General features: G+C 34.7%; 2 protein-coding genes, 1 long non-coding RNA gene and 1 pseudogene across 6 annotated transcripts; 3 read left to right on the top strand and 1 right to left on the bottom strand.

The window, feature by feature from the left end:
* Positions 1-609: 609 nt before the first annotated feature.
* LOC117612738 lies at positions 610-8,216 on the top strand (annotated as a pseudogene).
* Positions 8,217-9,178: 962 nt separating this feature from the next.
* LOC117612739 lies at positions 9,179-20,357 on the top strand. 4 transcript variants are annotated; one of them, XM_034341403.1, is made up of 6 exons: positions 9,179-9,297; positions 9,385-9,444; positions 12,966-13,022; positions 14,497-14,553; positions 15,039-15,105; positions 20,223-20,357. In XM_034341403.1, exons 1-6 carry the CDS (start codon positions 9,238-9,240, stop codon positions 20,255-20,257), a joined length of 336 nt encoding a protein of 111 aa, XP_034197294.1. In that variant the 5' UTR covers positions 9,179-9,237; the 3' UTR covers positions 20,258-20,357. The 4 variants fall into 4 exon arrangements, with proteins under 4 accessions (XP_034197294.1, XP_034197292.1, XP_034197295.1 ...); XM_034341401.1 differs by lacking the exon at positions 20,223-20,357 and adding an exon at positions 17,238-18,128; XM_034341404.1 differs by lacking the exon at positions 20,223-20,357 and adding an exon at positions 15,297-15,431.
* Positions 20,358-20,799: 442 nt separating this feature from the next.
* On the top strand, positions 20,800-23,512 carry LOC117612740 (replication protein A 70 kDa DNA-binding subunit B-like). The gene is made up of 9 exons (XM_034341405.1): positions 20,800-21,069; positions 21,180-21,279; positions 21,369-21,493; positions 21,581-21,662; positions 21,764-21,896; positions 22,065-22,222; positions 22,320-22,819; positions 22,909-23,070; positions 23,301-23,512. Exons 2-8 carry the CDS (start codon positions 21,224-21,226, stop codon positions 23,067-23,069), a joined length of 1,215 nt encoding a protein of 404 aa, XP_034197296.1. The 5' UTR covers positions 20,800-21,069; positions 21,180-21,223; the 3' UTR covers position 23,070; positions 23,301-23,512.
* Positions 23,513-23,921: 409 nt separating this feature from the next.
* Positions 23,922-27,738, bottom strand: LOC117612742. The gene is made up of 3 exons (XR_004583537.1): positions 26,482-27,738; positions 25,088-25,186; positions 23,922-24,155 (listed from the first exon to the last, which is right to left on the bottom strand). It is a non-coding gene; the product is annotated as an uncharacterized LOC117612742 (long non-coding RNA).
* Between the last annotated feature and the right edge of the window lie 39 nt (positions 27,739-27,777).

The raw sequence follows: 27,777 nt of genomic DNA, 5'->3' as shown, positions 1-27,777 counted from the left end.
CCTGTCAGGATTTGCGGCTCGGCTGACTCTGTGTCCCCGAGACCTGCCAGGATTGCGGATCAGGCTGATTGCGGTCCCCTGCATCCTGCCAGAGCGGCTCGAGTCGACTTGGTGTCATCGAGACCTGCCGGCAGATTAGGCTGATCATAGTCCCTTGATTTCGCCAGTTTGCGGCTCGGGTAGAATGCGTGACGCCTGAGACCTGTCAGTGGAATTGACGGATGTGACAGGGAATTGACGGATGTGACAAAAAAAACTTTTCCAGATTCGAGGCAAATTAATGTATCAACAAAGTAGACCAGTCATTATGTATGATAATGAGTCAATGACTCTGGTGTTTTATTCGCATAAATGAAAGACTTTACAAGTGATTAGCAGTATAATTACTTGGCTGCCACTGTCCAACAACTTTAGCTTCTTTGACAGTGTCCAACTTGGCGTACTTGTTGTGCTCTCTATATCCTTTTTGGATCCAGAGTTTCAAAGTTTTGCAAAGCTTACTCTCCTTATGCTTACAATAATAAGTAGCAGTAACTTCCCCTGTTTCCGAGTTGACCCTCCTCTCAATCACCGTCACCTCACCCTCCCTCTCATCTTTCTCTTCCAATCATGAAGAACCCAAGCACACGTCTTCATAAGTCCATTACCATGAAACCCATTCTCACTCCTCTGTAATAAAATTGGAGAATGAATTGATAATTATGATTCAACGTACGGATACATATGTATATATGGTTACAGCAAAGTGCTATTCTAGGAAATAAGATACTGCTATGCTAGAATTAAGGTTGACCCATATATGATGGGATTACAACAATTATGCTATATACAATCTCCTAAATTATGGGGATTTTATTCTCAACACTCCCCCTCAAGTTGGAGAGTGAATGTTTTGAAGTCCCAACTTGCCACTTAAGAATTTTAGCTGATCTCGTCCCAATGCTTTTGTGAACATGTCGGCAAGCTGTACATGTGAGCGAACATAAGAAGTAGAGATGATTCCTGCTTGTAGCTTCTCCCTTACTATGTGGCAGTCTATCTCTATATGTTTAGTACGCTCATGGAACACAGGATTGGCTGCAATGTGCAAAGCAGCTTCATTGTCACAATGTAACATAGTGGGCTTATCCTGAATGACTTTTAAATCATCCAAAATGTAGCGTAGCCATATTATCTCTAGGCACGTGGTTGCCATGGCGCGATATTCTGCTTCTGCTGTTGATTTTGCAACGTTTGATTGTTTCTTGGATTTCCAAGAAACAAGAGAACCCCCAAGGAATATACAATAGCCTGTGGTTGACCTTCTCGTTGTAGGACATCCTGCGTGGTCAGAATCACAGTAAGTTGTTAAGGCAAGGTTGTTAGCTGCTGGAAAGAACAAACCTTGACCAGGTGTGCCTTTGATAAACCTCAAGACCCGAAGTGCAGCATCTAAGTGTGGTTTCCTGGGTTGTTGCATAAACTGGCTCAATATCTGAACAGGATACACAATGTCTGGCCGAGAAACTGTGAGGTAGATTAATCTCCCTACTAATCGTCGATAACGGGTTGGATCATCCAATGGAACACCATCTGTAGGAGTAAGCTTCAGATGTTGTTCCATGGGAAAAGAGTCTGGTCGTCCACCCAGTAGGCCTGCATCTTGTAAAATATCTAAGGCATACTTCCGTTGACACATAAAAATCCCTTGTTTTGATCGAGAGAATTCAAGCCCCAAAAAGTATTTTAGATCACCAAGGTCTTTGATGCGGAAGTGTCGAAGCAAGAATGATTTGAGACTGTTGATTTCATCCAAATTGTTGCCAGTAACAAGTATGTCATCAACATATATAAGAACGACAGTGAGAGAATTGCCATTAACTCGAGTAAAAAGTGAATAATCTGCCTTGGACTGTTGGAAACCAGCTGCCTGAATGGCTGTGGAAAACTTAGAGAACCAGTTGCGGGAGGCTTGTTTCAGACCATATAAAGACTTGTTGAGACGACATACAAGATGCTCCCCTGGTCGGCGAAGACCAGGAGGAGGGTCCATGTACACGACTTCAGATAAGTCACCATGAAGGAATGCATTATTGACATCAAGTTGGTGGATGAACCAACTACGAGCAGCCGCCACTGTGAGAAGGCAACGAAGAGTGGTGAGCTTGGCAGTTGGAGAAAAGGTTTCCTGATAATCGAGGCCTTCAATCTGAGTATAGCCCTTGGCAACAAGGCGGGCTTTGTAGCGGTCAATCGTGCCATCAGATTTATATTTAATCTTGTAAACCCATTTACAACCAATGGGTTTGTGGCCAGAAGGTAAGGGCATGAGAGTCCAAGTGTTTTGTTGATCCAAAGCATCTAGTTCATCTTGCATAGCGGCTCTCCAGTGAGGATCTTTGACAGCTTGGGTATAGGAAGTGGGCTCAGTTGTGCCTGAAATGTTAGCTAGAAAAACCCTATGGGAATGAGAAAAACGAGAAAGAGACAAAAAATGAGATAAAGGGTGATGAGTACCTGAAGGAGAAGGCGCCGGGTAGGATGAAGAGTGTGGGGAGACAGCAGCATTAGAGAGGTGATAATACTGATGCCAAGATGGGGGATGTGTTGGTCGGGCGGACTGTCGGGTAGGAACAGGCGCAGGTGGAAAGGACGGTGTAGGGAGAGGAGGCCCAGGAGGGGACTCAAGCCCGGGAGAAGAAGCAGGCCCACTAGGGGCGACCGGAGGAGATGGCCCATGTGCAGGTGAATGGAAGGAACTCACTGGGGAGGAAGGTGATGAAGGAGTAAAGTCAAAGGAAGAGGACTCGGGTAGATTATGTGTGTCAGTGCGGATATTGGGTTCAAATGAGAGCGGTTGATAGGAGTGTGGGCTAATAGGAAATGGATCTGGGTGAGGTGGGTCCAATGGTAAAGGGAGGACTGGATGTGTGAAAGGTAGTGAGTGTTTTTCAGCATAAGGAAAAATGGTTTCATGAAAGGTGACATCCCGACTAACAAGAAAGTGATGAGAGGCAAGGTCGTACAGTTTGTAACCTTTTTTGACCTGTAGGATAACCAAGAAAGATGCAACGACGGGCACGGGAATCAAATTTATGGTGAGGATGAACAATAGTAGCATAGCAAAGGCAACCAAAAACTCGAAGATGGGAGAAAGTAGGTGGTTTATTGTAAAGCAGTTCAAAAGGGGATTTTTGGTTGAGTAATGGGGTAGGTAACCTGTTAATAAGGTAGACTGCGGTCAAAACACACTCCCCCCAAAAAGATAAGGGTAAATTGGATTGGAAGCGCAAAGCACGTGCGACATTGAGAATGTGGCGATGCTTGCGTTCAACGACGCCATTTTGTTGGGGTGTGTACACGCATGAACGTTGAAACTCAACCCCATTATTAAGGAAAAAATCTTTCATGGAAAGAAATTCAGACCCATTATCAGTGCGTATGATTTCAATGTGAACATTGAATTGAGTGTGGACAAAAAGAAAGAAGGATTTTAGCAGAGATTGGGTGTCAGATTTGCGACTCATGAGAAAAACCCAAGTGCACCTAGTAAAATCGTCTACAATAGTGAGAAAATAACGCACACCGGAATGTGACGAAATCCGGTGGGGTCCCCAAATATCACAATGAAGTAAAGAAAAAGGTGCATTAGTAGAAATATTACTTAAGGGAAAAGAACTTCGAGTTTGTTTGGCCATTGGACAAACATGACAATTATTATCAAAAGAAACAGACATGGAAGGGATAAAGGAAGAAAGTAATTTAAGACGAGCCAGTGAAGGATGCCCAAGTCGTTGATGCCAAAGAGTGGACGAAGAGGAGACATGGCAGGAAGATGGTGCTTGAGAAGCAGATGACATGTAGTAGAGTCCTCCATCTTGTTTACCCCACCCAATCATCTTCCCCGTAGCCAAGTCCTATATGACACAAAAATCAGGAAACAGAATTATACAACAACGTAAAGATTTTGTGAGTTTACTAGCAGACATTAGATTGAGACGAAATGAAGGCACGTGAAGAACATTGTCAAGGGTAATGTTTTTATTAAAGAGAATAGTGCATGTGGAATCAATGGGCACTGATGAACCTGTAGGCAAATTAACACATGGCATACGAGAGGGATTAGAGTGAACAAAAAAGGAGGAATCAGATGAAATATGGTCTGTGGCACCACTATCAAGTATCCAAGAGTGAGACAAAATCGAATTAACAGATGGGGAATTGGGCAGACCTGCAGCGTTGGCAAAAGCATCGGTATTGTCAGATGTGGGTTTAGATAAGTGTACCATTGCTGCTGCCAATTGTTTGCATTGATCTACAGAAAGGCCACCCAAAATGTTTTTCAGATTTTGAGTGGATTGATCCACATGAGAACTGGCTGTGCTGGTCTGTTCAGTTTGGGCAGCAGCTGCTGGTGAGCTCACTTGAACCTGATTGGCATATGAAGATGAAGCGTGCCACTTGCTGCGGCCTCCATTGCGCGATGCACTCCCCGTGTTAGCATGTCCAGGCGGGTTGGAACCACCACGATAAAGTTTATGTCCAGGAGGATAGCCATGAAGCTTGTAACAACGATCAACTGTGTGATGATCCTGATTGCAATAGGTACAGTGCAGTGTGGCTTCACTAGAGATCGGTGTGCCTCTGAAACTGGTCTGATTTCCAGAACGATGGTATGAAGATCCGGCTCCTTTTTGGGTTTTCACAGCAGCGGCGATGGAGACTCCTTCGGTGACAGGTGATCCAATTTCCCGTTGTTTCTCCTCCTGAATGATTAGTGAATATGCCTCTCGAACACTCGGGAGTTCCTTCATGAGTAGAATTTGGCCGCGTACGGCATTGTACGAATCATTTAACCCCATCAAAAATTGCATAATTTGGTCCTGTTCTTTAAACTTGTTGTAGCTTTTCATTCCATCACAAGAGCAAGATGGTGTTCCCCTATAAGAGGTTAGTTCATCCCAATAGCCTTTAAGTTTTGTATAATAATTGGATACAGGCATCGAACCTTGGGTGTGGAAGGCAATTGCCTTTTGGATTTGGTAGATCCGTGGGGCATTGCCCTGAGAAAATCGATCTTCAAAGTCTTTCCAGATTTCGTGTGCTGTGTCTGCATAAACAACCCCTTCTGCCAAATCGGGTTCAACTGAATTGAGTAGCCAAGAAAGCACCATTTTGTCACACCTTTCCCAGAGGGCGAAGTCAGCCGGTTTCTTTGCTCGCGAAGGTGTTTCGATGGAGCCGTCGACAAAGCCAAACTTGTTCTTGGCTGTAAGAGCGATGATCATGGATCTTTTACATGTGGGATAGTTATCACCATTAAGGCGCTTGTTAACAAGCAAGAGCCCTGGGTGATCTGAAGAGTGTATAAAAAAAGAATTAGAGGTCTCGACGACAGAGTTTTGAGAAGACTCATCGATATTGCCCATGATGAAAGAAGATAGAGAAGAAACCTAGATGTTTCAATCAGAGTGAAAGAAAACAAAGGTTGCAGCGGAAATTGAAGAGCCACCACGAAGGTGCTCTGATACCATAATAAAATTGGAGAATGAATTGATAATTATGATTCAACGTACAGATACATATGTATATATGGTTACAGCAAAGTGCTATTCTAGGAAATAAGATACTGCTATGCTAGAATTAAGGTTGACCCATATATGATGGGATTACAACAATTATGCTATATACAATCTCCTAAATTATGGGGATTTTATTCTCAACACTCTGTTCCTTCCCCTGTTTCTGCACATCGTCACCGTACACGTGGCCGGTGACACTTCTCCTATCTACACTCCGGTCGACGATATCACAGTTCAATGTGGCTTTTACGGCAACCAAGTCAAGACAGATGATAACAGATATTGGACTGGAGATATCAAATCAGAGTTCTCCCCCATTGAAAACCAAGCAACTGGCCGCTCCTCTATATACAGACAAACACCTTACAGCACCGCGAGGCTTTCTCGCTCTGAATTTACATACAGATTTCCAGTCACCACCGGCCAAAAGTTCATCCGTTTGTATTTCAACCCAGCTTCATATGGCCCTGACTTCGACCGATCCAAAGCCCTCTTCTCAGTCAAAGCCGGTGGCTTTACCCTTCTCAAAGACTTCAACTCTTCAGTCACTGCCGATGCTTCTGAGTCTGATACAATATACAGAGAATTCTGTCTCAACGTTGAGTCAGAACAGAGCTTGAACATCACTTTCATGCCAAGCAGAGAAACTGTAGATGCGTATGCGTTTATCAATGGAATTGAAATTGTGTCCATGCCCAACAATCTTTACTACACCTCTGCTCAAATTTCAGTTGGAGTTAATTATATAGGCAGCGAAAACACATTTCGGATCGATAACGGCACTGCGCTGGAGATGGTGTACCGATTCAACGTCGGTGGAAGATTACTGGTTTCCAATCAGGACACTGGTATGTACGAAACTCGTATGGCGAGCAAGATGAGAACAAGTACTTAGACTATTTAAGTTCAAACTTTAGTGTTTTACCGCAAAACAGTAGCATTCAACTCAACTTTACTGAAATAGCAAAGTACTCTGCTCCAGAAGAACTTTACCATACTGGCCGGTCAATGGGCAAGAACAAGACCATAAACAAGAGCTATAATCTCACCTGGGAGTTCCCTGTCGATCCCAAGTTTTTTTACCTGCTTAGGCTTCATTTTTGTGAGTTTGAACCTGATATTACCAAGCCCAGAGACCGACAGTTTCAGATATTCATCGCCAATCAAACAGCTGAAGAAGCCTGGGACATAATCGCGTGGAGTGGTGGAAATGGAAGACCAATTTACAAGGACTACGTTGTGTTCATGCCTGCAGGCCCTGGAAGCCAGAAGAAAGTTAATCTCTCTCTCGCACTGCAAGCAAACCCAAAAGATTTTATGACCAACTTTAACGATGCAATCTTGAATGGGCTCGAGATCTTCAAACTCAGTGACACTAGTCGGAATCTTGCCGGACCCAATCCCGACCCACCTCCTCTAACCCCACCAAAGATGTCTCCTAAAATTTCGAAGAAGAGTTCGACTTCTCTGATTGCCATCGTTGCCGGTGTAGTTTCCGGCTTACTTGTTTTAGTCTCCGTTCTCGGAATTTTCTTGGCTGTCAGGCGAGGAGGAAAAGTCAAGGACTCAAGCTCCAGCCAAGGAACAACGTGGGGTCCATTTTCTTTTCCGGCGATCCACAGAACATATGGACCGTCTTATTTGTGTCGTTACTTTACACTGGCTGAGATCAAAGCCGCCACTCGAAACTTCGATGACAGTTTTATTATTGGAGTTGGAGGGTTTGGTAACGTGTACAAAGGATGCATTGATGATGGGGCCACTCTCGTTGCAATCAAACGGCTAAAATCCGAGTCATCACAAGGCGCCCACGAGTTCAAGACGGAAATCGAGCTGCTCTCTCAGTTCCGCCACCGCCATTTGGTGTCTCTCATCGGATATTGTAAGGACGGCAATGAGATGGTATTGGTGTACGATTACATGTCACGTGGGACCCTCGCCAGCCATCTCTACCACACTGACAACCCCCCTCTTTCTTGGGATCAGCGTCTCCAAATTTGTATCGGCGCTGCAATAGGGTTGCACTACCTTCACAGCGGCACCAAGGGCACCATCATCCACCGTGACGTGAAGAGCACAAACATTTTATTGAATGAGAAATGGGTGGCCAAAATTTCAGACTTCGGATTGTCAAAAATGAGCACAATCAACACGTCCAAGACCCACATTAGTACGATGGTGAAAGGCAGCTTCGGGTACTTAGACCCCGAATACTACAAACGTCAACGGCTAACTGAGAAGTCAGACGTGTATTCATTTGGTGTAGTGTTGTGTGAGGTACTGTGTGCAAGGCCGGCTGTGATGCATAATGTGGAGCTGAGGCAAATAAATTTGGCTGAATGGGCCAAGAGCTGTCATCGCGACGGGGAACTTGATCAAATTATTGATCCAAGCATTAGGGGTGAGATTGAAATACAGTCTCTGAATAAGTTCGTTGAGATCGCTATGAGTTGCCTGAATGACGGTGGAATCGAACGCCCGTCAATGAATGATGTTGTGAGGGGACTTGAGCTTGCATTTCAGCTCCATCGCAACTGCTTTGAAAGGAGCAATGAGGTTGCCTTCAACAATGATAGTGCTGCAGCTACAAATGAATCCATTCAATGTATATCTGAGACAATCTTTTCTGAGATCAATGATCCAAATGGGAGATAATGGACAACATTTTTTAATTACCCAAAAAATGTAGCAGTATTTGAAACCAATAATATTGAATGCAAATTAAGAAATTACATGCAGTGACTCACGCTATTTGAAACATTTTTTAATTCATTCCTGCTGTGTTTTTTTTTTTCTTTCTTTGAATCTTTTTTCCTGGCTGCCTTCTGGAAGCCTTTTGTGTCATTTCGCTGAAATCATGGAAAATATCAAATGAGACATCCATTCTGCTGTCAAGTAACTACCTCAAGTCTCTATCTTATCACCCTCCAACTCCAAGATCCCAAGCCCAGTTTTAATTCAGAAAATAAGGTTCAAATCAAACGAAATAAGAAGGGTGGTTATATCAACATCATTTTATACTTTTCAGTTCAGAGAAAATGAAAAACCTTTGAAAATAAAGAAAAATTAAAGAAAACAAAATTTGTTACTGGGAAAATAATTGTCATCCTAAACTTCAAATGTTTTTAACACTTGCCAAATTACATGGAAAGCAAAGGTAATTACCCTATCGAAACCCAATTGTTGGAGATTTTTATTTGTTATGTTTATTTTTCTTTCACATCTCTAGTTAATCTCTGCACAAATTATGTAGTCAGTCTACCACACCCGTCAACTACTCTCCAGGGGATGTTGGTCATGCGTATGTGGATGATTTGTGGTCTTTAAGGATAGAGAGAGCTGAGAGTCACTTGACACAAAAGGCTTTTCCAGATTCGAACTCAGCATAAGAATCCAAGCACGCGTATGACCGACTCCCTTACAAATTTTATATATACTAAAGCCCAATGCAACTAAGCACTGTAGCTAAGCACAGTGTAATGACGGAAATGCCCCTCATTTTTTCTGCTGTTTCTTTTTTTTTTTTCTGGTGCACAGTGAAATGGCGAAACTGCCCTTGACTAAACAGTTTGTTTTGTTCCTGTTTTGCCCTTCCTCCTTCGTTCAGAATGGTTTGGTTCGTTGACAGAGAACTCAGCCTTCAGTTCGTTTGCAACCAGCTGGTTGGGGGGCAGCCATGGAAGAGCTGTGTCCGTTGCACGAGATGCGTTGGAGGCCGTCGATTTTTGGTTGGGAGGTGAGCTGCAAATCCAGCCGCAGGTTTGGCATCGGGAGATTTCGTTTTTTTCAGATTTTTCGACTGAGGCTTCTATCTTTTTTCCAGATCCTTCGACTGAGGCTTCTATCTTTCTTGCTTACGAATCTTTGCATCGTTGCTCTTCAGGTATGCATCTCATGAAGTTTTGGACAGATCTTTTGGTCTTTATTTCATGAAATTGATTGTTTGCAATTTAGGGTTTATTTAGTTTTTGATTTCAGGTTATTTTGATTCTTTGTTAGAACCATTCGGTAGGCCTTCTAGGCCAGGTTGTTGTATAGAGCTTTTTATTTATTTTATATATTTGGTTCTTGGTTTAATTTGTTTTATGGGGTTGATGCTTGAATTTGGTTGTTGAAAATCCTGATTATTGAAAATTAAGGATTTGAGCTTTTCAATGTACTGCAGAACAATGAACTTCATATCAGTTTTTGTTGGTTTTAGGATTTAAAAGATGGGAAAATGAGAGACTATTTTATATGCTAATGTAGAAACTTACCTCATATGAAAGTAAGAGAAGCATGGGTCACGAATCCTAATCCGGGTAGAGTCTTTTTTGTTAAGTTTTGTTTTGCCATTGTGTCTAGAGGTTGCTTAGTAGCCTTGGTTGCATAAAAGATCAAGAGGATTGTTCTTTCTCCAATATTGGTTAAGCATATTATGGTTGTATTTTTTAAGAGATGGAAATCAAGAGAATGGAGTGAAAAGGTCTAAGAACTTGGTTAGTGAAAAGTAGATATAAAAAAGTAAAAAGAATAGCATGTGAAAATAAGGGTCCTCATTGGAATTCTTGGAATTGGTTACAAAGATTGTTAGCATGTAAACCCTGCCTGTGGTCTTAAGAACTTTGCCCAATGTTTTCAAATTGACTTCAAGTTTTTTGTTTGACTTGGATATTCTCTGCACTATAGTATATCCAAATTATATTTTTATGGTCGGGTTTGGAAAATCTAGGAAGTTGGGGAAAGCTACAGAAGTTTAGATTAAGGTGTGAGGAATCATATGTATCTTAGACCTTCTGGCCTGAAAGTTCATTGGTGAATTTTTGGTGGGGAAGTCATTGGCCTCACCAAATGTTCATTGGTGAATTTTTGGTTAAACTTTTGTCATCCCATTCTCTTAATTCTGTTTGGATAACAATAATGTGATTGTCTGGCTGAGGTGGAAATTTGGAACCAGTTTTTTATGTTGTGATGAAATGTTTTCGATTTTGTGTAAGAATTAAGAGAATTGTTGCTCAATTCATGATTTGATTATGTTGGAATGTTGAATTGTTTATTGTGATGTCTGCTGCAATCTTTGTGTTTTTTTCTATGTTGGTTTTATTGGTGACAATTGACAAAATGTAGGAGAAATGAAGAAAAGAATTGAGTTTCAGATTTAGGGTTTTCTAGAATGGGGGATATAAAAAATGCTTTTAGTGTTTCTGAAGTAGGAGTAGCTTGAGGAAATAAAGTGTAGATTTTGACTTGAATTGAGTATGAATGTGGATCTTCAGTTTCAGATAACTGGAGGAGTGGGATAAGTGCTTCAGCTGTTCTTTGAGCACCATAATAGTTTATTTGCAAGCATTCATCTGTTAACTCATAAGTTTCAGTCATTAGTTTACTACCAACTTCTCCTCTCCCCTGTATCAGTAAGAACGAACTTATTGTTATGGTCCTATAGCCCACACCCACCACAAACAAGAAAAATGTTGATCAGAGTTTGACATGAACATCACAATGAAAAAATTTCAAGCCATAATTTTAGGTTTTGATAGCTATGTAAAGAGTGTTAGTTACCACTGTAAATTGTGGAATTTTATGGAATGTAGCATAAAGTGCAAATGATGCTAGAATTGAACAAAGGAGGTTTGGAATTTTGAGTTTAGCAGTTATTAGTTACGGTAAGAATGATGGCAAGTTTGATACACTTGAATGATAGCTCAGTATTCATTTTCATGGGTGGGTTTGTTTTGTGAGTTGGTGATATTTAATTAGCAATTAATCATAATGACTTTTGTGAACTTGAGATTAGTTGGCTTAAGAAACTAAGTAACAGATTGGTTTGTGCTCAAAGCCTGAGTTGATCTCAATATTTTGGAGCTTCTTCTTCTTATTAACTCTTCTGATATGCACACTATAGAGATGTGTGCCATAACATGAGGTTGGTTTGGTCCAACCCATATTTTTGCCCTTGAGTTACTTTCTTCTATTCTGATGATTTCTTAGAACCTCTGGGTATTGAAGATATCAAAAGATGTCTTTGATCACTTCTCCAGCGTGCTGTTGTGCCATACTGTTCTGTAGCATACTTGCTAAACAGCATGCTGGAAAGAATAAGGGATCTTTACCTTGAGGAGTAGGAATACCATGAGAAGATCATGGTAGGTGCTTCACATTTGGAGCTTTGGCTTAAAAATGCAGACTTTTGGAATTTTGGTTTCTTCTGTATGAAGTGACTAAAGCCCTTCAAGCACATATACCTTGCCTGCTGTATGCCCATATTTTGGCTTCTGTTTGAAATCTGACCATAGTGATACATTAAAATCATTTTAATAGTTTTATCTGCTCGAGAATCTGAGGGCTGAGGGGCCAGGTTTATTTTTGGGAATATTGTTTGTTTTTGGCAATCTCCTCGGGCTTCCATTACCTTACATTTTAAGGATAGCTCTTTCAAATTTGAATAAAGCTGTTTATTAGTTCCTTTAGTTCTTAACTGGTTTTCTGTTGTAATTAAGGTTGTTAATGTTTTAGTTTTGTTATACTTTAAGGCTTTGTAGATCTCTGCTCTGCTGGAGATTGTGTCCATTGTTTTGTACTATTTCCTTTTTTAACTCTGTTTCGTCTACATTTGTTTTGGTAGAAGAAATTCTACTATATATGTCCACACTAATTCTGCCAAAAAAAAAAAACATAATTTTAGAATTGGCTTTTAACTTATACAAGGACTTGGAAAAAAAAGTTGGAGGTGTCTTATGGCATTCCAGAGGGAATGTTTTTGTGCCGCGAACTGACTCAAGTCTCTTAGCTTTTATAGCATTAGTTTGTTATGTAAGTTTGGCAGCAGGTTTTCAGGACACAATTTGTCCCATGTTGTAAATTTTCAAGATCACTCAATAAAAGAGAATCCAGTATTCATACAGAATCAATTGATAGGCATCTGTTTAATATTTATCTTGCCTTTTTTTTTTTTGGACCAAGGTTTATGTTGCTGTTATTATCAATTTATTGGTGAATTGTTTTATTTACTTTTAAAAAGAGTAGAGTTACAAATGTTATTATGCAAATTGTTGTTCCTAATCCAGATGTGCGAGGTCATCAAGAAATATGGTTTTGTGATTTTGATTATCTAGAGTGACTTTTGATTGAGATGTTTGATTAAGTTGTCAAGACAAAACAAATGTAAATTTAGATCAACACTTACAGAAAATTAAAGTTATATATTGAAGTTTTCGATTTTTAGAATTAGAGAGGTCATGCAAACAGAAATCATGTTACAATATACCTGGAATTAATATCTGTGCTGTCTCCTTCAAGAAATATAAACAGGATTTCATATAGTGATGTAAATTTTATCATCTTTTTCTCATCCTATGATAACCTAGATTTGTCTAAAAATGTGATTCGATCAAAATATAATTCTATTATTGGTTTATTTCACAGCTTGAATACACCAAAAAGCAAGGGACTAAAAATTTGCATTTTGCTACCATTTTCAAGGTATAAAACTACTCTAATCCATTGTTTTTTTTAAATTGAGCATTATTAACAACATTAGTCAATTGATTTCATTTATTTTGTAAGATTTTATATTTAATTTTCATTGATTATACTTGCATACAAGTTATTTACAAAGAATCTTTATTTTGTTGATTGATACAGGTTGGATATACTTTTTTGCTAAGATTTTTCTTCTCTTTTTAATATTTTCCCTTTGATGTTGTCATTGAATATTTTATCCAAATAATTAATCTAATAAATCTAACTGATTATAAATTTTGAGTTCAATGTCTCAATTGTATATATAAATCTGTATGTATAAATCTGTATTTAGAAATCTGATAAACCTAATTGTATATATAAATTCTGAGTTCAATGTCTCAATTGTACATATTAATCTGTATGTATGAAATTTTGATCTTTGTGGAAATATAAATGATATGTTACAAAGTGAATTCATATAAACTGCATAGTGGAAATTTTGAGTCCTTAGGTTTATTTTTGCGCAATGTCTTCTGTTAGAAGATTAATTGAAGAGCTATTTCTTTCCTTTTTCAGTCTCTCTTCTATCACTTGAAAGACTAAGGCACCTGCAAAAACATATATTATAGCTCATGAGGGCAATACTTTTTTTGTATAAATCTTTTTAAAGGATGAGACATAGGATGATTTTTGAAAATGATGGTCTAGAATGGATATTTTGCAGACCAAAGTTTAAAAGGTCTGTTATTGGGAATGTATAATTGTATCCAAAAGCTTTCCATGATGAACCTAAGATCTTTGAAAATTATGCGTAATTGCATAATTCGTTGTTGGTTAGGAGATTTTTCGTCCTTTGTAGAGTTGGGTTCATTTATTTGCTTATTTTGACTTTAGGTTCTTGGATAATCTATAATACTTTATTTAGTTATTTTTTGCGAATTTGGGTTCATTTATTTTGTTACTTTGATTTCAGGTCTTTGGATAAAACATTGGGAAGCAAAGATTAAACATGCTTTTTTTTCTTTTTTTCTTTTTTTCTTTTTTTAATTTGAAATTTTTTTCTGTTTTTTATCTGCTGTTGGCGGTTGAATTCTAAAAATTCCATGTTTTTTATATGCTATTGGCTGTTGCATTTTGCTGTTTCTGTTTTTTATCTACTGTTAGAACTGCTATTTGCTGTTGCATTTTAAACAAACAAACAAACAAACAAACAAAAAAAAAAAAAAGTGGACATTAATCAAGTTTTGCTAAAATAGAAACTAAAAATGATTAACTAGCAATAATACTGATAAAGTGCTATCTACGTTGTAGAGTTGCTGCCTAAATGTGTATAGTTTGATTGAATAAAAATTAATATCGCTTCTTTATAATTATAATGTAGTTATATAAAACACTTTTGTATTATGTTCTTAGTTTATAATAGGTATGCATATATATAGATACACACATATATCTGATCCAAATATAATTCAATCATTTGTTTATTTGACAGCTTGGATATATCAAAAAGCAAGACACTAAGCATTTGGATTCTGCTATAATATTTGAGGTATAAAAACTCTTCCAATTCATTGTTTTCTAACATTAACCAATATTAGTCACCTTAATCACTTTGTAAGATTTTTTTTGTTTTGTTTTTTTGTTTTCATCGATTGTGCTTGCATATAACTTATTTACAAGTAATCTTTATTTTGTTAATTGATACAAGTGGAATATGTTTTGATGCTAAAATTATGCCTCATTTTTAAATATTTTCCATTTGATGTTCTTATTAAACATTTTATTTAAATTATTAATCTGGTAAGCTTTGTTAACTATAAATTTTTAATTAAATGTTTCAACTATACATATCGATTAAACAAAGCTTTATATTAATATATATATACTGTTCGATCATTATTCAATGAAGTTGGTTGTTTGATTAAATAACAGAGATTTAATTGATATATAAAATTAAACATTTTTGCTTTATGAATTTAATTATTTAGATTTAAATCTATTAACAAAAATTGTTCTTCTACTTATTTATTTTAGGTTCTTGCTATCATCCTGCTTCTGCATGCGTGTTGGTACAAGTGCTTAACAGATTTTCTCATTATAGGTCAGTATTTCCAAACTTTTCAAAAAACCTGTGCATATTATTTATAATTACTTGATTAGGAAATATTATATCATTTCAAAATTTTCATTTATATAACTTTATTATCATATTTCTACATTTATTTTGCATTCTTTGTCTTTAAATGTTATTAATTATGTAAAATATTACTTATATATTTTTTTTTTCCCTAGATATCAACCTGTTTTTGGGAAATTGAAATCTTCGTTGATAATGTCGAAGAGAACTAGAAATACCACGAGAAAACAAATCATGCAAGAACCTCATAATCTCATCATTTCAAATGATATACAAGTCCCAAATAAAAATGTTTCTCATATTAATAATGAATATCCAAGCGAGAAAATTCCCATCAACAGTGATCAAAACATTTCTCAAGCTGATAAAAAAAGACAAAAATGTGTTGAAAGTACATCATCTATCAATGTGAATATAGTTGAAACAACACTAGATGAAATTCAATTTCATCGTTTTAATCAAATAAATAAAGGTCAAGCAATCTTTCAAAGAAATAGGCAAGGTGGGTGTTTCCCTTTGCTTCAAAATTTTCTTCAAAACTTGAACTACATTGTGCTATTACTAATAACCTACATTTATGTTTTCTATTCTCTCCATTCTATACCTCTATAGGAATAATCCAAGAATATGCTGATTTTGGAGAGAAGAACCATAAGTGCATTTATTGTGGTGCACTTTTTTGGTTACAAGAATCCATTAAACAAAGATCAAAAAACAATGAGCCTCTCTTTACTCTTTGTTGCCAACAAGGAAAAATTAAACTTCAAAGTCCAAAACCAACACCCTTTTTTTTAGAAAATTTGCTGGATCCTAAAAAAGGGAGAAAAAGTGTATTATTCAGAAAAAATATCAGGGTTTACAATTCTATGTTTGCATTTACTTCAATGGGAACCAAAATTGATAAATCAATTAATAATGGATCAAGCCCTTATGTTTTTAAAATCAGTGGTCAAGTTCATCATTTAATGGGTTCTTTATTACCTCTTGATGGTCAATGTCCTAAATTTGCCCAACTTTATATATATGATACCCATAATGAGGTTTTGAATCGACTTGATGCAGTTAATTGTAATCAAAAAAATGAAAAACTAGATCAAAACATTGTGGAAGGTTTAATCCAAATGTTTGATCAAACAAATGAATTGGTTAAACTTTTTCGAACAATTAGAGATAGATTTGAAAAAGGTTCTCTTCCTCCTCTAAAGATCACATTGTTAGGCAGGCAATCCAATGATAGCAAACAATATGAACAACCAACATGTGATGAAATTGGTGGTTTAATAGTAGGAGATATAGGCCTTTTTGATTCAAATAGAGATATTATAATAGAATTTAAAAGTGGAGAGTTAAAACGCGTAACAAAATTAAATCCAAAATACATGTCTTTACAATATCCTCTTCTTTTTCCTTTTGGTGAAGATGGGTATACACCTGACTTAAAATGCCATTGTACAAACTATGAATCTAAACGAAAAAGAATTTCTATGAGAGCTTTTATAGCTTATCAAATACAAGAAAGAGTGTTTCAATTCGATACATTATTAAAAGGTGGAAGATTGTTCCAACAATTTTTAGTAGACGCTTATGCAACACTTGAAGAAGATCGATTAGATTATATTAGGAAAAATCAAAAAAAAATTAAGAAGTGAGGTCTATAAAGGCATTTATGATGCAATTTCAAAGGGTGATAATGATGCTAATAACGTAGGTCAAAGAGTAATATTACCTAGCTCATATATTGGAAGTGCTAGATACATGCTTAACAATTATCAAGATGCTATGGCAATTTGTAGACAATATGGAAATCCTGATTTATTTATAACTTTCACCTGCAATGTTAAATGGCCCGAAATTGTAAGAGAGTTTAATGCAAAACCTGGATACAAACCAGAAGATCGGCCTGATATAGTTTCAAGATTATTTAAAATAAAACTTGATGATATGATCAATTATATCAAATCAGGAGAACCTTTTGGAGAAATCGAAGCAGGTATATTTTAAAAACACACCATTTATACTACTCTCCATTTTTATCATTTTATTAAATAATAAAACTAAGTAAGAATTTTTTCCCTTTTTTCACCCAATCAACACAGATGTTTGTACTGTCGAATTCCGAAAAAGAGGATTGCCACATGCTCACATGTTGATCTGGTTAAAACAAAATTATAAATGTTATTCAGCAGTTGATATAGATTCTATCATTTCTGCCGAATTACCAAACAAAACTGTAAATTATGATCTTTATAACATTGTGACTCAATTTATGATCCATGGTCCATGTGGACAAATAAATCCTCATTCTCCATGTATGCGAGAAGGAAAATGTTCTAAATCTTTTCCCAAACAATATAAAAGCGAAACAATTTTTGAAACAAATGGTTACCCTGTATACAAACGTCGTGACGATCCAACAAAATTTGTGATAAAAAATGGAATGCAAATTGATAATAGTTTTGTAGTACCTTACAATTCTAAATTACTACAAAGATATAATGCTCATATAAATGTTGAATCCTGTTGTCAATCAATGCTTATAAAATATCTTTTCAAATATATAAACAAAGGTTCAGATAGAGCTAGAGTAGTTTTCCAAGAGAACCAACAAGATGAAATACTTGCCTATCTAAATTGTAGATACATATCTCCATATGAAGCTGTTTGGAGGTTGTTTCAATATCCTATTCATTTTAGAAAACCCTCAGTTGAACGATTACCAATACATTTACCTTTAGAACAAAATATTATTTTCAATGGTGATCAATCGCTTCAATCAATTGTTAACCGAAAAAATGTTGAATCTACAATGTTAACAAGTTGGTTTGAAGCTAATAAAACTTTTCATGAAGCACGAACATTAACGTATGCAGAATTTCCTTCAAAATTTGTGTGGGATTCTCGCACTAAGATGTGGAAACCTAGAAAAAAAAAAAGGATCCCTTGGTAGAATAGCTTATGTACATCCTGCATCTGGTGAATTATATTATTTAAGAATGCTTTTGAATTTGCAAAAAGGGGCTTTTCACTTTGATGACCTAAAAACTGTTAATGGTATTATAGAACCATCATACCAAGCTGCATGTAAATCCCTAGGTTTGTTAGGAGATGATAAAGAATGGATTGAAGCCTTAGCAAATGCTGTCAACACAGCCACATGTCCTCAATTAAGGCAATTATTTGTCACAATCATTTTATTTTGTGATGTAGGAAATCCTCAAATCCTTTTTAACACTTATTGGCAAGATATGTCTGAAGACATTTTATACAAATTACGACAAACTTTCGAAATGCCAAATCTGATTGTATCAGAATATGAATTAAAAAATTCTCTTTTATTTGAATTAGAACAGCTTTTCAATATATCTTCTAGCTCTTTAAAAGAGCATCACCTTCCTATGCCTGATGAATATAAAATGTTAGAACTTAGAAATAAATTGCTTAGAGAAGAATTAAATTACGATTATAATAATTTAGAAAAAGAACACGCCATTTTAGTTACACAACTTAACAAAGATCAAAAAGATGTATATGATTGTGTTGTAAAAACTGTTGAAGAAAAAATGCCAGGTCTTTTTTTCGTCCACGGTCATGGAGGAACAGGGAAAACTTTTTTGTGGCATACCATAATAAGTAAAATTCGATCCCAAGGAAATATTGTTTTAGCTGTTGCTTCATCAGGAATAGCATCATTATTATTACCAGGTGGTAGAACAGCTCACTCTAGATTTAAAATTCCCTTAATTATTAACAATTGCTCAACATGTCAAATAAAAAAAGGAACTCATCTTGCCAAATTAATTGAAAAAGCTGCTTTAATTGTTTGGGACGAAGCTCCTATGAATCACAAACATTGCTTTGAAGCATTAGATAAATCACTTTCAGATATTTTATCACATTTAAATCCTTTAGATAACAATGTTCCATTTGGTGGAAAACCTTTATTATTAGGTGGTGACTTCAGACAAATATTACCAGTTATTCCAGGAGGAACAAGAGAAGAAATAATAGATGCCTCTCTCAATAGTTCTTATTTATGGCCTTTTTTTAAAATATTCCATTTAAAAGAAAATATGAGACTCTCGAAAAATGGATTAAACATTGAAGAAAAACAAAAAATAAATGATTTTGCTACATGGATTTTGCGCATCGGTAATGGTCAAATTATTCATATAGATGATCCAAATGATAAAGATGCATCTTGGATCAAAATTCCTCAAGATTTGCTTATACATTCATACACACATCCTATTCATTCCATTTTTTTAGCAACATACCCAAATTTTGAAAGAAATTTCAACAATTTTACTTATTTAAGAGAACGAGCTATTGTAACACCTCGAAACACAACTGTAACTGAAATAAATAACTATGCAATTGATTTGTTACCTGGACAAGAACGCATTTATTTAAGCTCAGATTCTTTATGCTCATCATCTGAAAATTCTGAAAATCTTACTATTCTATATCCTACAGAATTTTTAAACAAACTTGAATTCAATGGTTTACCTTCATACTATTTAGCTTTAAAAATAGGAATGCCCATCATGCTATTGAGAAACTTAAATCAATCCTCAGGTTTATGTAATGGAACACGATTAGTTATTACACAATTGTATGATAAAATTATCGAAGCAAAAATACTTGCTAGTAGTAATATTGGTCACAAAGTTTTCATACCTCGAATAAGCCTTACAGCAACTGAAAACAAATGGCCTTTCATTTTTAAAAGGTGTCAATTCCCAATTAGACCATGTTATGCAATGACAATAAATAAAAGTCAAGGCCAATCATTAAAACAAGTTGGACTATATCTTTCTCAACCTGTATTCACTCATGGACAACTTTATGTTGCATTATCCAGGGTTACATCAAGACAAGGTCTTAAAATCTTAATAGAAAATAATCAAGAAGTACCAAATAATTACACTAAAAACATAGTGTATAAAGATGTTCTTCAAAATTTATAATGAAGTTCCAATTTTGATGTATCCATAATTAAATATTTGTATATTTTTCCTCATGCCTTTTAATAAATATATACATGCATTTTTATACTAACAAAAAATATATTTTATTTACAGGTTTAAAACACAATGAGTTTCACTTATATCCGTGATTTACAACCGTTCCAATTTAACAAGAAACTCAAAGTGCGTATTTGCAGAATGTGGCGACCAAAACTTATTGGATCTACTGATCAATTTGGAGGCCTTCAATGTATCTTGGTTGACCAAAAGGTAAGAAAATCTCTTTTCTATGTTATTTCAATTTAATTATAATAACACCACTTAAAGACACCCTTTGTTTAATATCTGTTTCTATTGAGCTCCCTTAATTTTTAGTAGATATTAGCGTGTCAGTGTGTGTTCTTCCTATTATTAATATTGCACCCATTTTCCTAGGAGGCCATAACCATATAAAGTAAATATAAATTTAGTCAAAATACTTCTATAAAGGATCTAAATAATTAACAATATTGCAGTAAACTATGTTAACTATAGGTTTTGTTAAATCTAAATGCATTATATATAGTATAAACTTTTTTATTTTTAATTTTTTTTAAATGAATGTATTATCAGATATTTGTATTTCCTTGCTTTTAGATATAATTTCTCCTTATTAATTTTCCTCTTCCTCTTTTTTCAATTATGTAGACAGATGCAATACAAGCTAGCGTCAAAGAGATCGACTATGATTTTGTAGCTCCAAAAATAAAAGCTGGTTCCATTTATGAAATAACACATTTCCACACTGGTCGCAACAAACCATCTCACAAAATTGTACCACACGTTGCACAATTGTTCTTTAATGCAAGAACAACTTTCAAAGAACTGCCAACCATTCAGCCACACATTCCACGACATCGATTTTATTTGGTTGATTATACTCAATTGTCCACTCGGATTGACAAAATTGACATCCTAACAGGTAATACTTTATATATTATTAAAAACTATGCATATATATACAATAAGTATTTCTCCAAAAAAATCCCGCATTTTAATACCCTCATAATATTTTCTTTATCATATTGCAAGATGTTTTTGGACACATTACTGCAATACAACCATTGGAACAAAAAATGGTGGGCAATGAAAGGCTTGAGGATAAATGGGAAGTCTGCATCGAAAATATCAGGTACAAATATTCAAAAAATGTTTATTATTCAAATTCTAAACTATTATATCTCTTTCTAAATATTTTTTTTTCTACATCTAATTATTCAGGAAAGAAGATGTTAGAATAACCCTGTGGGGAAATACTGCAAAAACTTTTGATTCCCAAGCTTTACAACAATCGACATCACCAATATTCGCAGCTTTTACAAGCCTGAAAGTTAAACAATTTCAAGGTATCCAGTTTATTTTCACTTTTCCCTCTTTTTTTATACTTCATTTCAAATAAAAACAAACCTAATTCATTATTTATCAATATGTAGGGAAAATTGTTCTGAACAGTAGTGTCTCCACATTAATTTTTATCAATCCAGATATACAAGAATTGGCGGCCTACAAAACGATGTATGAATTGTTATCACTTTTATTCTAACATATATCTTTGTTTCCCCATTTACCTAAATTAACACCTCTTTTTTATTATATAAAAATGACAATACCCACAGCTTTAATGACTCCACACATGCCGTTAAAATGATGCCTTCTTCCACCGCTCAACTAATGACACCTCAATATTTAGAAGCTGCTAAAAAGCTGTCTGTCCAAGAGTTAAACGTTCTTGATCCAGAGACACATAAGGTAAATACACTAACTTCTTTCTTTAATCACTTTATTATTCATGTTGTAACATGCAATTTCACAATTTATTTAAACTCATTTCCACTCTATTATTCTCTTATCACTATATATTATATATATATATATTTTTTTTGCTATATTAATATATATTTTTTAAATATGTTTTAGGACACTCCCATTTTATGCAGAGCAGCTATTACGCGTTTTGACACACGTAATGGTTGGTGGTATAAAGCATGTCCATCTTGCTTTAAACAACTTCGAACTGCTGCCCACCGTGATGAACTTTTGTGCCCAAAACACAATAATCAAATTCCTCTCCCTTGGTAATACAAATCTCAACAATTTGTTTCATTTTATTTTCCCATAATTTAAACACAATCATTATAAATTATTAAAACATTACATATATTTTACATACAGGTTCAAAGTGAGCTTGGTGCTTGAAGATTCAACTGATGAAACTAATGCTATCATAATTGGAAGACCAGCAGAACAACTGTTTAAAATTTCTTGCAATGAATTGGTTGTTCAAAGAGGTTTTACCGACCAACAACAATTACCAGATGTGATTCTACAAACAAGAGGACAAGTTAAAATTTTCCAACTTCGATTTGGAAGCATGAGAAGTGATTTCAACAGAAATGATCTACTCATTCAAGCAATCTTCGATGACACAATGCCGCTTATTGAACCAACACCGCAATCATCTGAAAAAAGTTTGGCTGCACATGATACAGAAACTATTGGAGCACAAATGGTTCCACCCATTACCCCACTTCTCTCAAAGCCAATTCCAAGTGCATCTTCCACAAGCTCAGCTGATGCTTCTATAACAGAAGTTACTCCAATTTCAAAAAAAAGATACAAAGACGCTGTCAAAAGAGCTCTATTCACCTTTCGTCCATCAAAAAACCAAAAAGGTTAGAATTGATATAATAATTAACTCCTTTATATCAATATTTACACATATTCTAACATTTACCAATATATTTCTTTCTTTTTCATTTAGCATCTCTTCCAGTCATGTTCAAACCGAAACCAAATCTGAAAAAATGGTTACAACAAAAACCATGGAAGAAACTGTATCAGATTCTGATTTACCAATCATTGGCCTCAAGAAAAAATCAAACATGGAGAATTTGCCAACCAGCACTTCTACCTCAAAAATAAAGTTTGTATTATCTAATTCACTCATTTCATTTAAATACATTTCACTCATCTCTTAATTTTATCACTTTGTATTTCCTAAATTGCAAAACTATTTATAACTTCCTTATTAAATTGATAAATTATATTATTCCTGTTTATATATAATTAAATGTTTATAATTGTTGTCCTAACTCAATTTTCTTCATTCATCAATATTAACATTTACTATTTTCCCACTTTTTTTTATAACAGGGTCGAGACCTCCATCAAAGAAAAAAAAAATCATGAAGAAAGTGCAAAACAAGGCTCGCCCAATTAGATAACGTGGTGTACAAAACTATCCAAATTTTGCTATTTTGATGTCTACTTCCTACTATAAACATCTCAATGTATATAAAAACAAGTGTAGTACTTTAACATAACAAGTAGCCTGTAAAATATGTTATTACATGCTTTTTTCCAACATACGCTCCTTTATAATGTTATAAATAAAATCGCATTATATATATAAACAATCTAATTTTGTCTGCGCAATTTTAAAACCCGCAGCATCGCGCGGACTTTCTTGCTAGTTCATAACTAAGCCTAAGAATGTAGAATTTGACCTTTAAAAAAAAAAAAAAAAAAAAAGGTGGTCAGAACAAGAACTCACAAATTTTGAAGAAAATCTTTCAATCATGATTAATTATGGTATATACTAGCAATGGTGCCCGTGCGATGCTGCGGGTTTTAATGTAAAATGTATAAAATTGTGGAAATATGTAAGAAAGATGGTACTATTTATATACACATGGAGATCTAAATAGTGACACCATGCTTTGTTTAGCAAGTTTAAATTTCAAAAAATAGGATAATAATATGTTTTATATGCTGTTTGTCATATAAAAATACTGACCATATTTTAATATATCAAGCAGCAATCAAAACATTAAAATATCAATAATTTTGAGCTATTCATTGTTCAAAAGAGTTTGAACATGTCTTTATATATATGTTATTGGGTGGTGAAAGAGGATTTTTCTGCCTTGATGTCTGTTAGATTTCTCTTGTTAGCTATGCTGTAGAGGTGGCTTATGTTCTTTCTCGTCCTCTGCATGGGTTTTAACTCTGTTGGTACAAATTTGAAAAATGACAAGTGTTAGTAGATAAATGAAAATTTTGGAGTGAAGACAATAACTATTATCACATAATTAAGTTCAAAAATTCAACATGACAACACAACAATTTAGGTACATCAAGCATTCTATTAATATGATACACAAAAGTATAACCTCAGTCTATTTAATCAATTGATAACAAACTGACAACAATTGTGACAATTTATTAAATAGGTATAAAAGAATTAAGTCAAAACATCCGAGCTTTAATAGAATCAAATGAAGGGGTGTTGATTCTGTCGCTACAAATTTGGAAAATGGTATAAGATAATTAAGCCAAAACAACCTAGCTTTAATCTATAGACACCTATGATCAAAATTGATACATGTATTGCCATTTGTAGACTCAATTAATCTAATGGAGAAATAAGCTATAAAAGCATAAATAACCTATAAACACCTATAGGTTATAAAAGCATAATAAAGGCAGGAATAACAAGATATAGGTTATACTTTTGTTCATTACATCTAGAACATCTGATACATAGGTTATAGTTTTGTTCATTGCATCGAAAACATCTGATACATGTGGATATGTATCAACAACACAAACCACAATTTGAATACACTTAAGTATTTTATTAATCTAATGTTCAGAACTATAACCTCAGTGTATGCAATCAATTAATAACAAACTCAAAAGAAGACTTGACAAATTACTAAATATTATTAATTGTAGAATCAAACCAAAACACTCAAACTTTAATAAGCAACAAAATAGAAAAGTTGGATATAGAAATTCATGTTTGTGATGAGGAATTCGATGCGTGTGTATTAATTAAGGTGTTTATGATTGAATTCAAAAAAATTAGAAGAATGGAAAATTATGGATATGCTTTGAATCTTAGTTAAATAAATGAAATTAGAAGAAAGAATGCATACTCTATTTTGGGGCAGAAAGAGTGATTCCAATATTGCTTGGGGTTGTCTTCCTTTTCAAAGAGATGAGTTGGATCTCATCAGAATCTGATACATTCTCCTCTGGAGCGTTTGCAGTGAGAATTGTGTCAGTTCTCTTCTAAGTTGTAATATCATTTAGATATGTGTAAATATTGATGCGAAGAAGTGAATCGTCATATAAATTCTTCCATTTTGATTTTTTTGGTGTTTATATGAGAGAAGTGAAAAGAGCCTTTTTTTAACAGTCCGTTCTCTAATTTGGCTAATTTGATAATTGAACTAGTGGACACCTACAAAATTCGTTTACCAAAGTTCATTATAAGTAGAGCCTTTATTATTTTTGGTGCTTTTTTTTTATTATAGAAATTCTATGATTGCATTTATAATTTAGCCAAAAAAGTCACTAGCCACAAAGGGTCAATACAAACTAGCCACAAAATGGTCATTACAATAACGGAGCGGTCTAATATCAAAATAACTCTGGCATAGACATTCCAACTAAGATTGCAAACTTAGAATAATAAAAAAGAGATAAAGCTTGAAAAAACCAAGCCATAACAATACAATAAAACTCTCACAAAGGAGAGATGAAAAACTCTCACAAAGGAGAGATGAAAAATTCTCACAAAAAGAGAGGTGAAAACTACACAGAGAACCCAAAGAGTCTTCGCAACTTATTCCAAACATAAAAAACTTGCAAAAAAGATGGTGGTAGAGATCCGACGCAGAAATGCAGGTGAAGATCCAACACTGAGCCGCAGCCGTCTATAATAGTTGGATAAAAATCATAACAAAACTAAGACAAATAGGGAAAACCTTTTGTCTCTGAAAAGGGGGAAGAGGTGAAAGGAGGAAGAGAAGAGGGGAGAGGGGGGAAGAACAATGGCTTCATCCCCCCTCAAAGTGAAAAAGGCTCTAAGAGTGTTTTTTAGGAGAAAGGGGGCTAGAATTAGTCGTATTGTGTTTAAACCCAAGGTATTAGACGTAGATTATCCAAGCTATTGTTTTTGGTGCTTATTGGTGAATATCAAAACCCATAAACGAAGTACTTATTCCTCCCAGAATATCAAAACCAAGAAATATTTCTCTTTTTTTAGTAATTGTATTTTTCTACTATATATATCTCAGGATTGTCTCCTTGTAATCATTTGTCTCAACAAAAGAAAAGGAAAGAGGAAGAAAATCAACTCAGTTTCTGTAGTGTTTAACTCTGAAGTAAAACAAACAAAAAAGGTGGATGAAAGAGAGAAGAAAATTAAAGTCGAACCCAAACACTTTCCTACAACAAATCAATTGAAACAAATTTTTTTTATAAATATCATAGTATCGTAGCAACATGTATTCACTAATCTAATAATGAAGGGGAAGAAACTTACAGAAAGTAACAATTCATAAGATTCCTTAGATAACAGAAGTTGTTTAGTGCAAGGAGGCCTCCATCTGTCTAAGTTTGTTTCTTTGTTTCTACCAAATAGTCAATCTACATCAAATAACAATTCATAAGATTTTTAAGTTTTTTTTTCTTTAAACCAATTGTATGAATTTACATTCCAAGAAGACATGGCAGAAAAGTTAGGAAAAAAAAAACAGTGACCTAAACTGAGAATATGCTAATTTTAGTGCGAGTTTCAGTGATCCAGTTGAGAATTTTAAAACCATATACAAACCGATCATCCCATCTAATAAACATAAATTGAAATACAATAATGTGAAACTAACACAAAGCAGAAAACATACAGAATTTCATGAAAAAGGCTACATAATGCATAATTTAATTAAGACAAATGAACAAATAGAGAGAGGAAAAGAAGTCCATCACAAAATTTATTCAACAAATCATAAACCCTAAATTCCAACAAATCAAATAATCATATATAGTCACCTAATGCAACAAATCATTATGCACACACAAAATCATTAATATTAATCCAATCCAATAAATCATTATCCACAAACAAAATCATCAACATTCATCCAATAACTCATTATAAAAATTTGAACTAATTAAAAATATTAGGCATTATCATCAGTTAGGGATTTAGAGTTTAAAAATGACTTGAATATGAGCACTAAAACACTCAATCAAAACAATAGAGTTATGTTTTGGAATAAGTCTATTGCATTATGTCATGTAATGGATGGTTTACTTGCAGCTTTACCATTTGACACGCCCTAAGAGAAATAGATCAAACAAAAACAAGTACCAAATTAAATGAAACCTAAGAAACTGTGAAGCTAATTTCTAGATATTTGTTTACCAAATTTCATACAAGAATCCTCCACTTAGACTGACTGTTTACAACAATGCTAGGAATTTGTATGCAGATTACATATGCAATATTTGGCTAATCCATTTCACCAGTAGTCATATATTTAACTAAATAAACTACGTCTAAAACCAAATGGGTATAATTCAAGAATAAAACCAACCTTCTTAAAGCAGACCCATCTAAGTTATAATATGCAGTGGAGAAGAGAATAAAAAGAACTCTCAAGCATCCTAGTACCCTTACATGGGGAAAAAAAAAAAATTTGCATAATTCAGAATTCTGTAACAGAAATTCTCATTAAATTTAACATAAATTAAAAACAGTGAATTTAAGGCTGAGATTTAATCGACTTATTGAAATTTCTTTTTTTTTTTTTTGGAGGATGAGAGAACACTACAAGAA

The sequence above is a fragment of the Prunus dulcis genome, unplaced genomic scaffold, assembly GCF_902201215.1.
Source record: "Prunus dulcis unplaced genomic scaffold, ALMONDv2, whole genome shotgun sequence".
In the NCBI taxonomy this organism is placed as follows: Eukaryota; Viridiplantae; Streptophyta; class Magnoliopsida; order Rosales; family Rosaceae; genus Prunus; species Prunus dulcis.
The sequence above is the reverse complement of the archived record's forward strand: the minus strand, read 5'-3'. Positions and strand labels throughout refer to the sequence as shown.